The sequence below is a fragment of the Podarcis liolepis genome (assembly GCF_965112155.1).
Source record: "Podarcis liolepis genome assembly, chromosome: 4".
In the NCBI taxonomy this organism is placed as follows: Eukaryota; Metazoa; Chordata; class Lepidosauria; order Squamata; family Lacertidae; genus Podarcis; species Podarcis liolepis.
This window is the reverse complement of record NC_139558.1, coordinates 93,360,343-93,374,218: the sequence shown is the minus strand read 5'-3', so window position 1 is coordinate 93,374,218 and position 13,876 is coordinate 93,360,343. Positions and strand designations below refer to the sequence as shown.

General features: G+C 44.3%; 1 protein-coding gene across 4 annotated transcripts in view; it reads right to left on the bottom strand.

Annotated features, from left to right (window-relative positions):
* Nucleotides 1-13,876, bottom strand: part of DLG2 (discs large MAGUK scaffold protein 2) — a 904,765-nt gene that overhangs the window by 608,230 nt on the left and 282,659 nt on the right. For 2 of the 4 annotated variants that reach the window (XM_083499676.1, XM_083499678.1), the window contains exon 1: nt 307-677. The exons of 1 other annotated variant lie outside the window; for it this stretch is intronic. In XM_083499676.1, coding sequence (XP_083355802.1) covers nt 307-348 — 42 coding nt within the window. In that variant the 5' untranslated portion in view covers nt 349-677. Of the gene's footprint in view, nt 1-306; nt 678-13,876 lie in introns of those variants that run through there. One more of the 4 variants, XM_083499675.1, reaches the window with a different exon arrangement.

Below are 13,876 nucleotides of genomic sequence, written 5' to 3'. Positions count from 1 at the left end.
CCGGTGCAAGAGTCAAACCCGAACTACAAACCGTCACACGGAGAAGGTCACTACGCTGTGAAAACATTAACGGCATGCTTCTCCAATTAAGCCGCGCAGACACAATAAAAAATAAATTCCACACAACCACCTGTAATGATATGCCTGTTCGAGCAGCAATTTCTAAAGTACCAAGCAACACAAAAGGTAGACATTTTCTGCAGCTGGTTTGGTTTGTCAAAGGGGGGGGGGGAAAGAAGGAAGGAAGGAAGGAAAAGAAAGAAAGATGCACAGTCCTTCCAGGATTGCCGTCTCGTCTCCTCTTACCTTCACGTTAGTCCGGAGTGCACAGTAACATGCAAAAAACATTGCAGTAAGCAAGGACCATATGGACCAGGACGCAGCTCCTCTGCTCTGCACAAACCACACACACAACCACACTAACACACACACACGCAATCCTCAGCATGTGCTACTAAGAAGCATTCGTTCTCTCTGTCAGTTTCAAATGCATTGATCTCTGGGCTTTCCCCCCCTTTTTTTTTTTTTGCTCCCCGCTGACTACAGGAAAGACATGTCTTGAAGGCACTGAATGAAAGCTACACGTCTCCTCTTCCCTGCCTCTACAGAGCATCATGCCCAGCAAAGGCAATTAGGAGAGATTTCGGCAGCTGCAACTTGAGAGAGAGACCTCAGTTGCTTTGCATCCCAGCATTTTAAAAAAAACTGGTGAAAAAGAAACCAGGAGTGAAGCGATGCCGGGGGGGGGGGGAGATTGGAAGAGGAGGAGGAAGAGGAGGAGGAGGTGGAGGAAGAAAAAAGAAGAAGCTTGCCCAGGGAGGGTGGGGGGAAAGGTGAGGATTTAAAATTGTAACCAGCTGAGTCGCTTATACTTCCCAACGTCTTTGAGGTTTTGTTTGTTTTGAAATGTTTCACAAATGCAATCAGTGTTAGATGTTGGGGTGGGGGGAGAGAGAGAGAGAGACAATAGGGACCTCCTTTCTATTCTGAGGTTGCAGTCTGCAATGTTTCCGTCTCGCCTTGCTCAAGATGCAGCGTCTCTCTTAACAGCGGCAACGTCATCATCACCCATGACAGATTCAACATGTTCTACTTACAAATACAGCGTCTGATTAGGGACAGCGCCGGGCTGACTTAAGAATGCTTCTCCGGACACACAAGTTCACTCCCCCACCCCCCGGTGCTAATCTGTTTTGGAAACAGGGAAGGAAGAGTAGGTCCCAACCTATTTGCTCCCTCTCCTCCAGCAAGATGAGCAGAAAGGCTGGTTATGAAATACTGGTGGGGGTTGTCGTGGAGGAAGCGATTCCAAGATAGCTCACTGACACTGATGGCTTTTAAACAGTGGAGGCACTTTATACGCCTCGAGAAATGATGGGGGAAGCTGTTGAACATGCCGAATTCAGGGCTGGGTTATACTCTCGCGTTCTGGCACCCACAATTCTGAATTGGTCATGTCCAAATATACGCCAGGAAATTAATGCCACAGCCCAACCAAGAAGCAAAAACCTCCATTCACAAGTATGCGCAGCAGCCTAGTTCTCATTGAGTTAGTAAATCTGTTGAGTGGGCTCTACCACTTCTGACCATCAGTGGGAGCTCATGATTTAGTGTTCAGCCTTACATTCAAAAAAAAAAACTACAACCCAACTGCATATTGACAATTAGGGTGTCAGATTTCCTGATATGAGGGGTCAATGTGCAGGAAATCGTTTTGGAAATAAAGAGCATTCAGTCACACGAGCACCCAGCTAGAAAAAAATGGTACATCCCATACGAGGGATAGGCGAATCAATCAATTTGAGTTTCTCTCAGTTTCTCATTTTGCCACTGTTAAATTTCTGCGTCAGATTGTGATTTAAGAACAATAACAATAAAATAGTCCTCGTGAAAATTTATCAGCATTGCATTGCAAATTTCTCCTAATTTACACGTTTGCATGCAATTTTGTGCCACGCACACATGTTGGCAAAGCAAATTCCCTAATATAATGCATTTTGAAAACTATTTTCACAGGTATATGCATTTTTATGTCCAGTATATGACTTGGTTGGAGAAACGCACAGCAGAATTTGAAGGAGTGTGCATTTCAAAGGACCGCTGCGTTTTGGTGCATGTACTGTTTTGGAAAGCCAATGTTGGACAGGGTCACCTTTGAATGCGAACTGAATTGAATTTCTCCCCCATCCATAGCCCAGACACAGGCTTAACAATTCAGTGAGAAGCAGGCCAGGATAGCGCAGTTGGTAAAGCATGAGACTCTTAATCTCGAGGTCATGGGTTCGAACCCCATGTTGGGGGGAAAAAATCCTGTATTGCAGGGGGTTGGACTAAATGACCCTCGTGGTTCCCTCTAGATCTACAATGCTATGATTCTATGAAACAGAAAACTCCCATGGACCCCACTGCTGTCACTCTCATGTCAGCCACTACAGTTTCTTGGACAGGGGAAATAATTCATCCAAAGTCCAGCGCAATATACCCACTGCACACGGTAGAACAACTCCTTATAGATAGCCAGAAACTACTAATATGCACGGTGGATTTTGCAGCTGTCTTCAGAAATTAAGTTGGGGGAGGGGGTTGGGGAATGATTTCTTACCAACCCACTGCAGCACATATTTCAAGAAAATTAAAGTGGTAATGTTTGGCTCCAGCCTTTCCTATCAGCACCCAGCAAATTGTGTAGGATAAGCATAATATCTGCCAGTGGCTTTTAGGATTTCTTTAAAATGAGGAGCTTTTGCACCAACCTCTGCAAATTCATAAGAAGAGGCGAGAAGGCTGAGGAAGGGAAAGTCTGTCTGTCTGTATGTAAAGGAATGGAAAAGTAACCAGAAAGGGAAAGGCAGAAGAAGGAAGGAGGAGAAATAGGAACAGCCACCTTCTCTCCCCCCCCCCCCCCCATGATGATTTTTCCACTCAGAAAATGTCAGTCCCAAAGGAGGAACTATTCTTAGCTCAGCATTGGTCGTGCATTTTTAACAGGGATGGGTAAACAAATCGTGTTTAAAGCTAGCATGTTGCCTATACTGTACATTGTAGCAACTACTTAATATGTACTGCTGTCTTTCATTAGGGGGAAAATCCAGGTGGGTGCTAATGAGAAGCTCTTACAGCTTGAATGGAGAGCTTGAATTCTCACTTCTTCTTCTTCTTACAACTTTTAGCAAGTAAAGGATTAGTGGTCACTGCAGCCCTTTTGTTGATGTTCCTGGGCTTTTAATGTTGCTAGTGGCCGCCCACTGAAGGAAGCAGGATGGTGGCTCCTTGGTAAAACTGCCCTCACTTGCTCCCAGTCTCTGCTCTAGTTACCGTTTAATAGCTACATGAAACCACTGGCAGTAGCCCTCTGACACTTCAGCCCATTAATATGTAGATGACAGGCATCCCCATCTCTCCTTTCCACCTTCTAATCCTGGGGAAGCTCTGGAAATCCCGAGATGATGTCTGCAGGCAGTTTTAGATTGGATGAGGGCAAACAAATCATGGTCACACGCAGTGCTGGCCCACCCGCGAGGCAGACTGAAGTAGCTGCCTCAGGCAGCTGAATTCCACAGGGTGGCACCCTATGGGTGCCCCTGCTTGCCACAAGCCACATCAGCCATATGACCCTGGTAAGCAAGGCTTTCGTGAGGGGTGGCACCTTCCCTCAGGCGGAGAAATGGAGTGGGCCACCCCTGGTCACCCAAACTCCATGTTCATGCATTCAGACAGCATGGGGGAAAGTCTATGCACATCCTGATTAGGGGGGGCAGAGGTGGTTTCAGGGTAGTGCAAGTGGGTTGGCTGCACTGGGCACGGCACTGCAGGGGGCGCCACAACAATGCTGTAGAACAGAGTGCAAGATGCAGGGGGCGCCATATTTTAGCGTTGCACAGGGCATCACTGATAATAATAATAATAATAATAATAATAATAATAATAATAATAATAATAATTTATTATTTATTATTTATTATTTATACCCCACCCATCTGGCTGGGTCTCCCCAGCCACCCTGGGCGGCTTCCAACAAACTATTAAAATACAGTGGTCTGTTAAACATTAAAAGTTTCCCTAAACAGGGCTGCCTTCAGATGTCTTCTAAAAGTCTGGTAGTTGTTTTTCTCTTTGATATCTGGTGGAAGGGCGTTCCTCAGGGCGGGTGCCACTACCGAGAAGGCCCTCTGCCTTGTTCCCTGTAACCTGGCTTCTCGCAGTGAGGGAACCGCCAGAAGGCCCTCGGAGCTGGACCTTCAGTGTCTGGGCTGAAAGATGAGGGTGGAGACACTCCTTCAGATATACTGGACTGAGGCCATTTAGGGCTTTAAAGGTCAGCACCTTTAAGTTTGAGGGACCAAATTCGGCCACTGTCAATTTCCGTTTCTCATTTTTTTCAATCCTTAAGCCAAGTTCTCCACATCCCCACATCAGTTTGCAACTCTAAAAAACATCCCCATTAAAATTAATCAGCATTTTAGTGCCCATTTCTCCTTTTGCTGCTACATCTTTTCCTAACACAATGCATTTTTGTATGTTATCTTCACTAATACACAAATGTATATGAACGCTTTACCATAGCGTACATATTACTTGATGGGATAACTGCAATTGCAAAATTCAAACAAGTGCAAACTTCAAAGGAGGACTGTTTTTCGTTTGCTTAAATATTTTTTGTTAAGCATTACAAGCAACAAATATAGCCACATGAAGTTATGCTGCCTAGGGCTGGTGGCAACTGCAGAGCAAGGTATCCAGAAAGCAGGCAATTGGGGAAGTCTGTAATAGGAAGAAGCAGAGGCTGCCACAGGGGTTGGAGGAGCACTTAGGAAATAGCAGCCTAGCTCTCTTTGCTGGGAGACACAAAGAAGTTCAAAGAAAAAAGTTAACACTCACACAATCATGAACAATTTATCCCTATCAAAATGCTACTCCCAATTGTAAAAAAAAGAGAGAAAGGTAAATATTTTGGGCAGGCCTAAATGACACCAAATGTGGTGTTTTTGCAGAAAGTTTTTGAGTGGGTTGTTGGTTTTTTAGACCTTTTCAACATCGCTTCCAGCTAGTTGTCTGAAAAATACAAGTCTGATGCAGTAAAGATGCGAGAAAATAACAGAGAGCCCTAATATATCTCAGGTCTAAAGAAGGAAAGTGTCACACAAAGATAGAGAAGGGGTTCTCGAGGAAATGACTTCAGTATGACAGAGCAGCGGCTTCGAGAAAACAGTTGTTCTGGCTGATGCTGCCAACTGTTCCATTAAGAAACAAACAAATCATGTCCTAGAAAATTCTTAGTCAAGAAATCTCAGGGATCTGATTGAGGCATGCATAGCGCCGTATACTTCTATGCTGCTGTTTTATGGGGGGAAGGGAATTATTGCTTTTGCAAGTCAAAACTCAAACTGCATTCATTCTCCTTTGACGTTTGGATGGAACAACTATGTTACTCTCACCTTTGTGCAATAGATCCAATTCAAGCAGTACAATAGTCCGCTGTTTCCAGAAACACACACACCCCCTCATCCCTCATCCAGGCAAGCCAGAAGCATTGTCACAGTTCAAGAACACATTCCAACTAGACAAAAACAACTGAGGAGGGTGCATATGGGGTGAGGCCTAGGGAGAGTACCAAGGGCCAGGCAGAAAGGATTGGGGGCCGCATTTCTAGATCTAATTCCTGGCCTGGTGAATGGTAAGTTATTGCAGAGCCTGTGTGGTGCAGGGCTCAGAGTTGAAGCAGTAGAAGCAGTAGAAAATGAAAGAGAGAGGTCTAGGATCCAGTCGTGGCTCAGTAGGTAGAGTGACCTTGGACTACTCCAAGCCAGTCCACTCTCTCCTAGATTCACCACAGGAGTGTGGCAAGGATAAAATAGGTGTTTGCAGGTGGGAAGCAATGGGTCCTGCCCTGAGCTCCTTGGAGAAAGAGTAGGATAAAAATACAATATTATATTATAAAAATACAGTAAATGGTCTTCCATGCATGATGATGGCCCCAGCAGATGCAGCAAGACAAAGAACACTCAGGAATAAAACACTCAGTATATGAAACACTCGGTATATGAAAAGACAGGACAACCTCCCGCACCTGTACAGTGGTACAGTGGCATTTTTCCCCCTAAAAATGATCTCTAGATGCAAAAAAAGCCATGGCATAAAACTGCATCTGAACACAAAACGAGGATGGCGAATACAGTTTAGCAGCCTAATACTGGCAGGCACTTTCAGTTGCCAAACATCAAGATAAACAAACTTCTAAACAGGATAATGTTCAATACACATTGTGAATAATTCAGCAGCCTTAAACAGTCTATTGCAGGTGAACACCACTTTCAGATGCCAAATTTGCTTTGAACGTGCACCCTACTTTAGTGGTACGTTTTGACATGTAAAATAGAGGATCTGGAATGGCAAAGTCTCCCAAAGTCTCCTACAGCAAGATTTATCTGGTAAGTTGCATCTACAATGTGGTTGATCACATATATACCGTATTTTTCGCTCTATAACACGCACTCGACCATAACACGCACGTAGTTTTTAGAGGAGGAAAATCCGTAGGCATGCCACCCGTAGGCATTCCCTCCATAACACGCACAGACATTTCCCCTTACTTTTTAGGAGGAAAAAAGTGAGTGTTATGGTGCAAAAAATACGGTATTTTGTTCAAAAACAAGGGGGAACATAAATGAGCTTCAAATATAAAATTATTTTATAGCTTTCATTTTAAGAGCATATGCTCTGATATAAGCAAGCCCCCTCCTGCCAACCTAGCAGTTCGAAAGCACGTCAAAGTGCAAGTAGATAAATAGGTACCACTCTGGCAGGAAGGTAAACGGCATTTCTGTGCACTGCTCTGGTTCACCAGAAGCGGCTTAGTCATGCTGGCCACATGACCCGGAAGCTGTACGCTGGTTCCTTTGGCCAATAAAGCGAAATGAGTACTGCAACCCCAGAGTCGGCCACGACTGGACCTAATGGTCAGGGGTCCCTTTATCTTTTAAGCAAGCCCCATAATTTTGCCTGAGCTAAAACGAAATGAAAAGGGCATGTAATAAAGTTTTAACTACCATAGAGGGTCTCCTGCATCACTTCAAGTGGTCTGTTCCATACGATGCAGGAAACCAACCCTTAGTGTGGTTGCCTGAACCTTTTGGATGCGCCCCCCCCTTCATTACATATAAGGCAAGCTCCATTTCTAAGGTCTTTCCAGCATCCACTGAATACCTTGATTTTGCAAGAAGTCTTTTACGTGGAGATTGCTATCCAAGTCAGTATCTGCACTGGATCTGAAGTACAGTGGACACTCGGGTTGCGAACGTGATCCGTGCAGGAGACACATTCGCAACCCGCAGTGTTCACAACCCGCAGTGGCGTGTCTGCGCACATGCGGGTTGCAATTCGGCACTTCTGCACATAGCGCGATTTAGTGCTTCTGCGCATTCGCGACTGTTCCGGTACTTCCAGGTTTCAACGCATCCGTAACCCGAAAAAATGAGACCTGAAGCGTCTGTAACCCAAGGTATGACTGTAGTTACCTATATGAAATTGATCTACATGTTGTTGTTGTTGAAATTTGTATAGCACCCTTCATGTGAAGATCACAGTGTGGTTTACAGCACAAAAATACAAAATGAGGACGCATAATAGCAAACAAAACAATACCCCCTCCATAGTTTAAAAGGCCATATATTGTTTAATTAGTCAAAGGCTTAGGAGAAGAGGAATGTTTTTGCCTGGTGCCTAAATATATGTAACGAAACCGCCAGGTGAGTCTCCCTGGCAGAGCATTCCACAAGTGGGGACCCACCACAGAAAAGGCCTCTTCTCCTGCTGCCACCCTCTGGACCTCCCACGGAGGGGGCACACGAAGAAGGGGCTTGGGTGATGATCGAAGGGTGAGTTGGTTCATATGGCCCTTGGGGAATTTCGGTCCTGAGCCATTTAAGCCTTAACAGGTCAAAACCAGCACTTTGAATTGACCCTTGAAACTAATTGGCAATCAGTGCAGTCAGGCTAGGAATGATGTTAGATGAGAGTGATATAAGACTCTTAATCTCAGGGTTGTGGGTTCGAGCCCTAGATTGGGCAAAAGATTCCTGCACTGCAGGGGTTTGGACTAGAGGAATTCTGTGATTCCTTCCGACTCTACAATCCTATGATTCCAGTCACACAAGACAAAACTAGTGAGCTCCATTAGGCTTGAGGGAATGATAAGTTACACAGGTCTGTCCCACATAGAATATATGTGCCAATCACCCATTCCCACCACCCTTCTGAGTAATACCCCTCCCCACCTTCTCACTATATAGAAGGATCTGGCAACTTGTGTTTCAGTGTATCTGAAGAAGTGTGCATGCACACGAAAGCTCATACCAAGAACTAACTTAGTTGGTCTTTAAGGTGCTACTGGAAGGAACTTTTTTATTTTGACTATGGCAGACCAACACGGCTACCTATCTGTACATAGAATATAAACAGCTTTGTTATCCATAGCTTTGCCCAACATCCATGGAAATCCAACCAGAAGCCACATTTAGTATTTTCCAGGGATTCTAGACTATGGCTGGATCTCTTAGGATATGCATAGAAATGAAGAATATATCTGAATTCCCTGCAGGAGAACGAGAGTTCCTCAAACCCAAATGTTAAGGCAGACTATTCAGAAAGCAGTTTTATTTTTAAGGCATCACTGTTCCTGCCCCCAAAGAAGAGCCATACTTTCAACAGAACCAGAGTCACCCTGACCATGATCACATGTGGTTCATTATTTTGACTGCCTCCGGCAGATTAGAGTCCACCGCAGGGACCGGATCTGCTACGCTTGCTGGAAATAGCAAAGCAACAGAAAGCCCTCAGGGCGTATTCCTTTTCTGGACCTAAGAGAAGGACTGAGCTTCTCCGTAGAGAACATGTCACTACTAAACAATAAAAAAAAACCTATGTTAGGTATAAACCAAACTGGAGGGAGAAGAGGAAATTTAAAAAAACCATTAAACCTGCCAAGGAAAACAAAGAATTTATTTATGTATGCTACAACAGCGGCAAGAGTCTTGATAGCACAAGGATGGAAGAATGAGGAAATCCCAACCAACGAACAGTGGCAAGAGAAATTGATGAACTATGCAGAACTGGCCAAATTGACCTACAAATTGCAAGACAAGGGCAACTGTGACTTCATGGAGGAATGGGAACTTTTTACAAACTATTTAAAAAGACAACAAAATGAACTGGACTCCTTGGCAGGTTTTGAATAAACACACACAAATTTATTGGTTGATAACATGATGGATAGATATGTAAGGATATGTACAATTATATAATATGCAGAGAAAATATGTGAAGAGAAATCAGGGAGAGGAGCTGAGGGAAGTCCTTGGGGGAGGGGGAGGGGGAAATAATGTATGTGACTATATTGTCTGATAATTTGTTATGTGGAAATTGATCAATAAATTTTTTTTTAAAAGAAAACCTTTAAACGCACACCCCTCACAGAAATACACCTGCAGGTTAACACGGGAGTGCAGAAGACTGCAGTATGAAGATTAGAAATAAACATCAGGTCTGAAGCAAATGGTCACTTGCACAGATGGAAATGTGAAATGTGGGGGGAGGAAAGAAAGTAGCTTGGAGGTGAAAAGATTCTACAAACACCCACTTCCCGCAACTGACTTCTTTCCAGGATTAGCCATAACTGTATTGGGCTAGATCAGTGTTTTCCAAACTTGGGTCTCCAGCTGTTTTTGGACTACAACTCCCATTGTCCCTAGCTAGCAAGACCAGCAGTCAGGGCTGATGGGAATTGTAGTCCAAAAACAGCTGGAGACCCAAGTTTGGGAAACAATGGGCTATTATAAAAACCAATGTCCAGATTTGCTATAAGCAGTGCTTTTTTCGGGGGGGGAGAGAGAGAGGGGTATGCATACCCCTAAACATTTTGTGAATCTAATAGAAGAAGAAACAAAACAAAAAAAATTAAAATTTTAGTTTCTTCTCTCCCACGATGATTCATCAGTTCTGTTGCTACCCCCAATGGCAGCCTCATTTCCTGTCATGGTGTTTCCTGAGTCTCAGATGGAATGAGAGTACCCCTAAACATTTTTTTAGGGGGAAAAGCACTGGCTATAAGGCAGCTTCACAATACCTATACGTATTTTTAATTTTATAATCTTATTAACTGCATGGTAGATGTCATGTCTGGATACTTGAAAAGCAGCTTTCACCAGTCAGGGCAGATGTTGCAGTGAAAACTATCTGGCCTTTGTTAAGGATGCTGATTCGATGTGAACCACTCCAAGTGGAGCACTTCCTTAATTCTCCCATTGAAGCCAATATTGACTTAAAGCATAACTTTGGCTGTACAGTGGTACCTCAGGTTAAGTACTTAATTCGTTCCGGAGGTCCGTACTTAACCTGAAACTGTTCTTAACCTGAAGCACCACTTTAGCTAATGGGGCCTCCTGCTGCTGCTGCTGCGCCGCCAGAGCACGATTTCTGTTCTCATCCTGAAGCAAAGTTCTTAACCTGAAGCACTATTTCTGGGTTAGCGGAGTCTGTAACCTGAAGCATATGTAACCCGAGGTACCACTGTATCATGCTGGTTCTGCAGAACTTTTAATAATAATAATAATAATAATAATAATAATAATAATAGTGATAGTGTGTTATGATTCTCAATGGCAATATTTGTCAGTTGTCGTGACTCTTTGTCTGGTGACACAGACATAATTTCTTCATTGTTCTCTTCATCTGTTCAGCTGCTAAGATGATCATATGTGTCCCATCTGGATACTGCTCTTCCCCAAGTCAGTTGACTACCAGCTGATTATCACTCTGTGCCATAGGGACACAGGAAGCTGCCTGTCATACCTCTTATTTACCAAGCATATTACCTTGCTAATATGCTGTTCTGCGCAAGGCCATTTGATGCCATCCCCACAGCCCTTTGCAGCATCAGCTTAAGCTGGGCTTTGGGGAGGAGGCTTGAGGTTCTGGCAGAGTCCTAGAGCCCTCCTACCCAAATCCCTGGTAAGTGCTTGACTGGGAAGGAGACAAGAGGACTCTAGGACCCTACCAGAGCCCTCACGCCGCCTTTCCAAAGCCAGGCAAGCCCTCACCTGGCTTTGAGAAGGTGCCCTTCTTGGCTGCAAACCCAGCGTGACCACACTGCTTGCATTGCCCTAAATCTGTCCCTGCACCTAGCTCAGTATTGTACAGACTGAATAGGACTGGCTCTCCAGGGTTTGAGGCCAGGGTTTCCCAGCCTACCTGGGGATTGAACCTGGGACCTTCTGCATGTGAGGCAGATGCAATACCACTGAGCTATGGCCCTTCTCTGCCTTCCAGCCATGCTGGCAAGTAGGAATGAATGAATTAGTCTATTACACGTATGTTTCTCCGTAAGTCTATCGCATCCCGTTTCCACGTCAGGTTTCTAAAACACTCCGTCTCTCAAAATGAGCATTTTTAATGCATGTTATGATGTTTATTTATTAAGCCGAGAATTGCGCTAGAACAACTGGGATGTGTGAAAGTTGTCAGCTAGCTAAGTTTCATTCCACTCATTAGTCCCAGAGGTGCAGGTCAGATCAATTCAACATGGAATGCACAGAGATCAAACAGCCAAGCATCCTGAATGACAAATTGAAAATATCTCCCTCTTGACTCTTTTCTGCATGTTTACACTTCACTGTAATGTTGATTCCTCCTAAGTGCTTCTCCAGCACTCTCTCAAAAGGAAGAAGACTGATGGGTCCTGAAGATGTCTTTTTCAAATTTCTCTTGGTCTTGCAGTACAAACATTTTGCTAAGCACCAGAAAACTCACTTCATTCACCTTGCACTCTCCAATACCCAGATGAATTCTCCAGTAACAGATGTTTTTGTTGTACATAAGTGTTGGTGTCTCCAAGCTCAGGCAACGATCAAAGAATTCAACATTGTCGTGTAAGGTTTAACCTTCCCGTTTCTGATGACAGCAGATGTATAATCACATTCAGGGAACAAGTGGAAAGCAGGAAATGGAGACCACATTTTAGAAGAAGAAGAAGAGTTTGGATTTGATATCCCGCCTTTCACTCCCCTTCAGGAGTCTCAAAGCGGCTAACAATCTCCTTTCCCTTCCTCCCCCACAACAAACACTCTGTGAGGTGAGTGGGGCTGAGAGACTTCAAAGAAGTGTGACTGGCCCAAGGTCACCCAGCAGCTGCATGTGGAGGAGCGGAGACGCAAACCCGGTTACCCAGATTACGTGACTACAGCTCTTAACCACTACACCACACTGGCTCTCATTTTAGTGATGGATTGCATTTTTCTCCTGCCTTCGTCTAACATGGTTTAAGAAAGCATTTTTTCCCTTTTATTATTTCATTTGTATGCCATCCTTCCTCTCATAGCAGGCCTCGGTGGTATACAGGATGGGTGGGATTCACTTAACCAACCCCATCAGCAGAAACCCTATGCAAGAACTCCCACTTGCACAATTAGGCTTTCCCCCCTTCTCCCTCTGTGCTCCCCAAAATTGTCTTGGGGGGTTGGGAGAGCCCCCACCCCCTGAACAGCACATGGGGGGGGGGTGTCAGTCCATCTGTTAAGCTGAAATGCTAGTACAGACAGAACAATCGGAAGAGTGTGATGTTGGATTCCACCCCATGAAAATGCAATAAATATATAACACAATATCCTCACAATGAGAGGGAGTCCTTGTTGGAGTTTCATGGGGATTTGAACTAGATATCTCTGGTCCTGTTCTGACCCATTAACTACTATACTACACTCTGCTTCACCAACTGTTTTTTCTGACTTTAGCAAAATGGATAGCCTCTAGCTATACAAATGAGGTTCGGCGGGTGCATGATAGGACCAGGTGCTTCTCATGCCCAAAGAATCTCACTGAAACAGATTTTAAACAATTCAATTTTGATGTCATTGTCATTTGGTCTTTGCCATTCTAGTGCTGCTATGGAGTACACTCCAGAGTAATAGCCACAAACAGAATTCTAGCAAAAATGTAATGAAGTATTCTATGTCATAGGATTACTGAGCATAGTCAGAGCTAAGGCAAAGTCATGTTTAGAAGTATTGAACTTTCACCAGAGAGATCCACAAATCCTTGCTCACTGGGTGAGCTTGGCCCATCACTTAATCTCAGCCTGCAGGCTCGTTGTGAGAGGATGGAGATAGGGACCACAATACAGTGGTACCTCAGGTTACAGACGCTTCAGGTTACAGACCTCGCTAACACAGAAATAGTACCTCGGGTTAAGAACTTTGCTTCAGGATGAGAACAGAAATCGTGCGACGGCAGTGGGAGGCCCCATTAGCGAAAGTGGTACCTCAGGTTAAGAACAGTTTCAGGTTAAGAACGGACCTCCAGAACGAATTAAGTTCTTAACCCGAGCTACCACTGTACTGATTTGTTACCAAAATGTAACTTCAAAAAAGAAACATACTCAAGGCAACACCTACAAAATTTCCAAATGGTGGTGGAAGACAACAGCTTCCATGGAAGCAGAAAATACAGCAATAATTAGTTGCACTTCTAACATTTCCAGAGGAGTATGCAAGGCCAGCGCTACCATTCAGCAGAGTGAGGCAACTGCCTTAGGCTGCTTCTGCTAAACACTTAAAAAAACCTCAGTGTTCTCTGTGAACACTCGCACTCTGCCCCTTTCAGGGGGAGCAGCAGGATGTTCGTGAACCAAAATATCCCACTTGAATAAGAAATGGTCCAAATGGAAACAATATCAAAAGCTGGTCTCCTTCAGCCTGCATTTGCGGGGCAGGTTTATACATGGACCAGATCATAATAAACAACCTCAACATGTTTTCAGATTCTATTGCTGCCTTCTGTAATATTTTCAGTGATTCTTGAATAACATCTAGGCTCATCTGGGGACAAC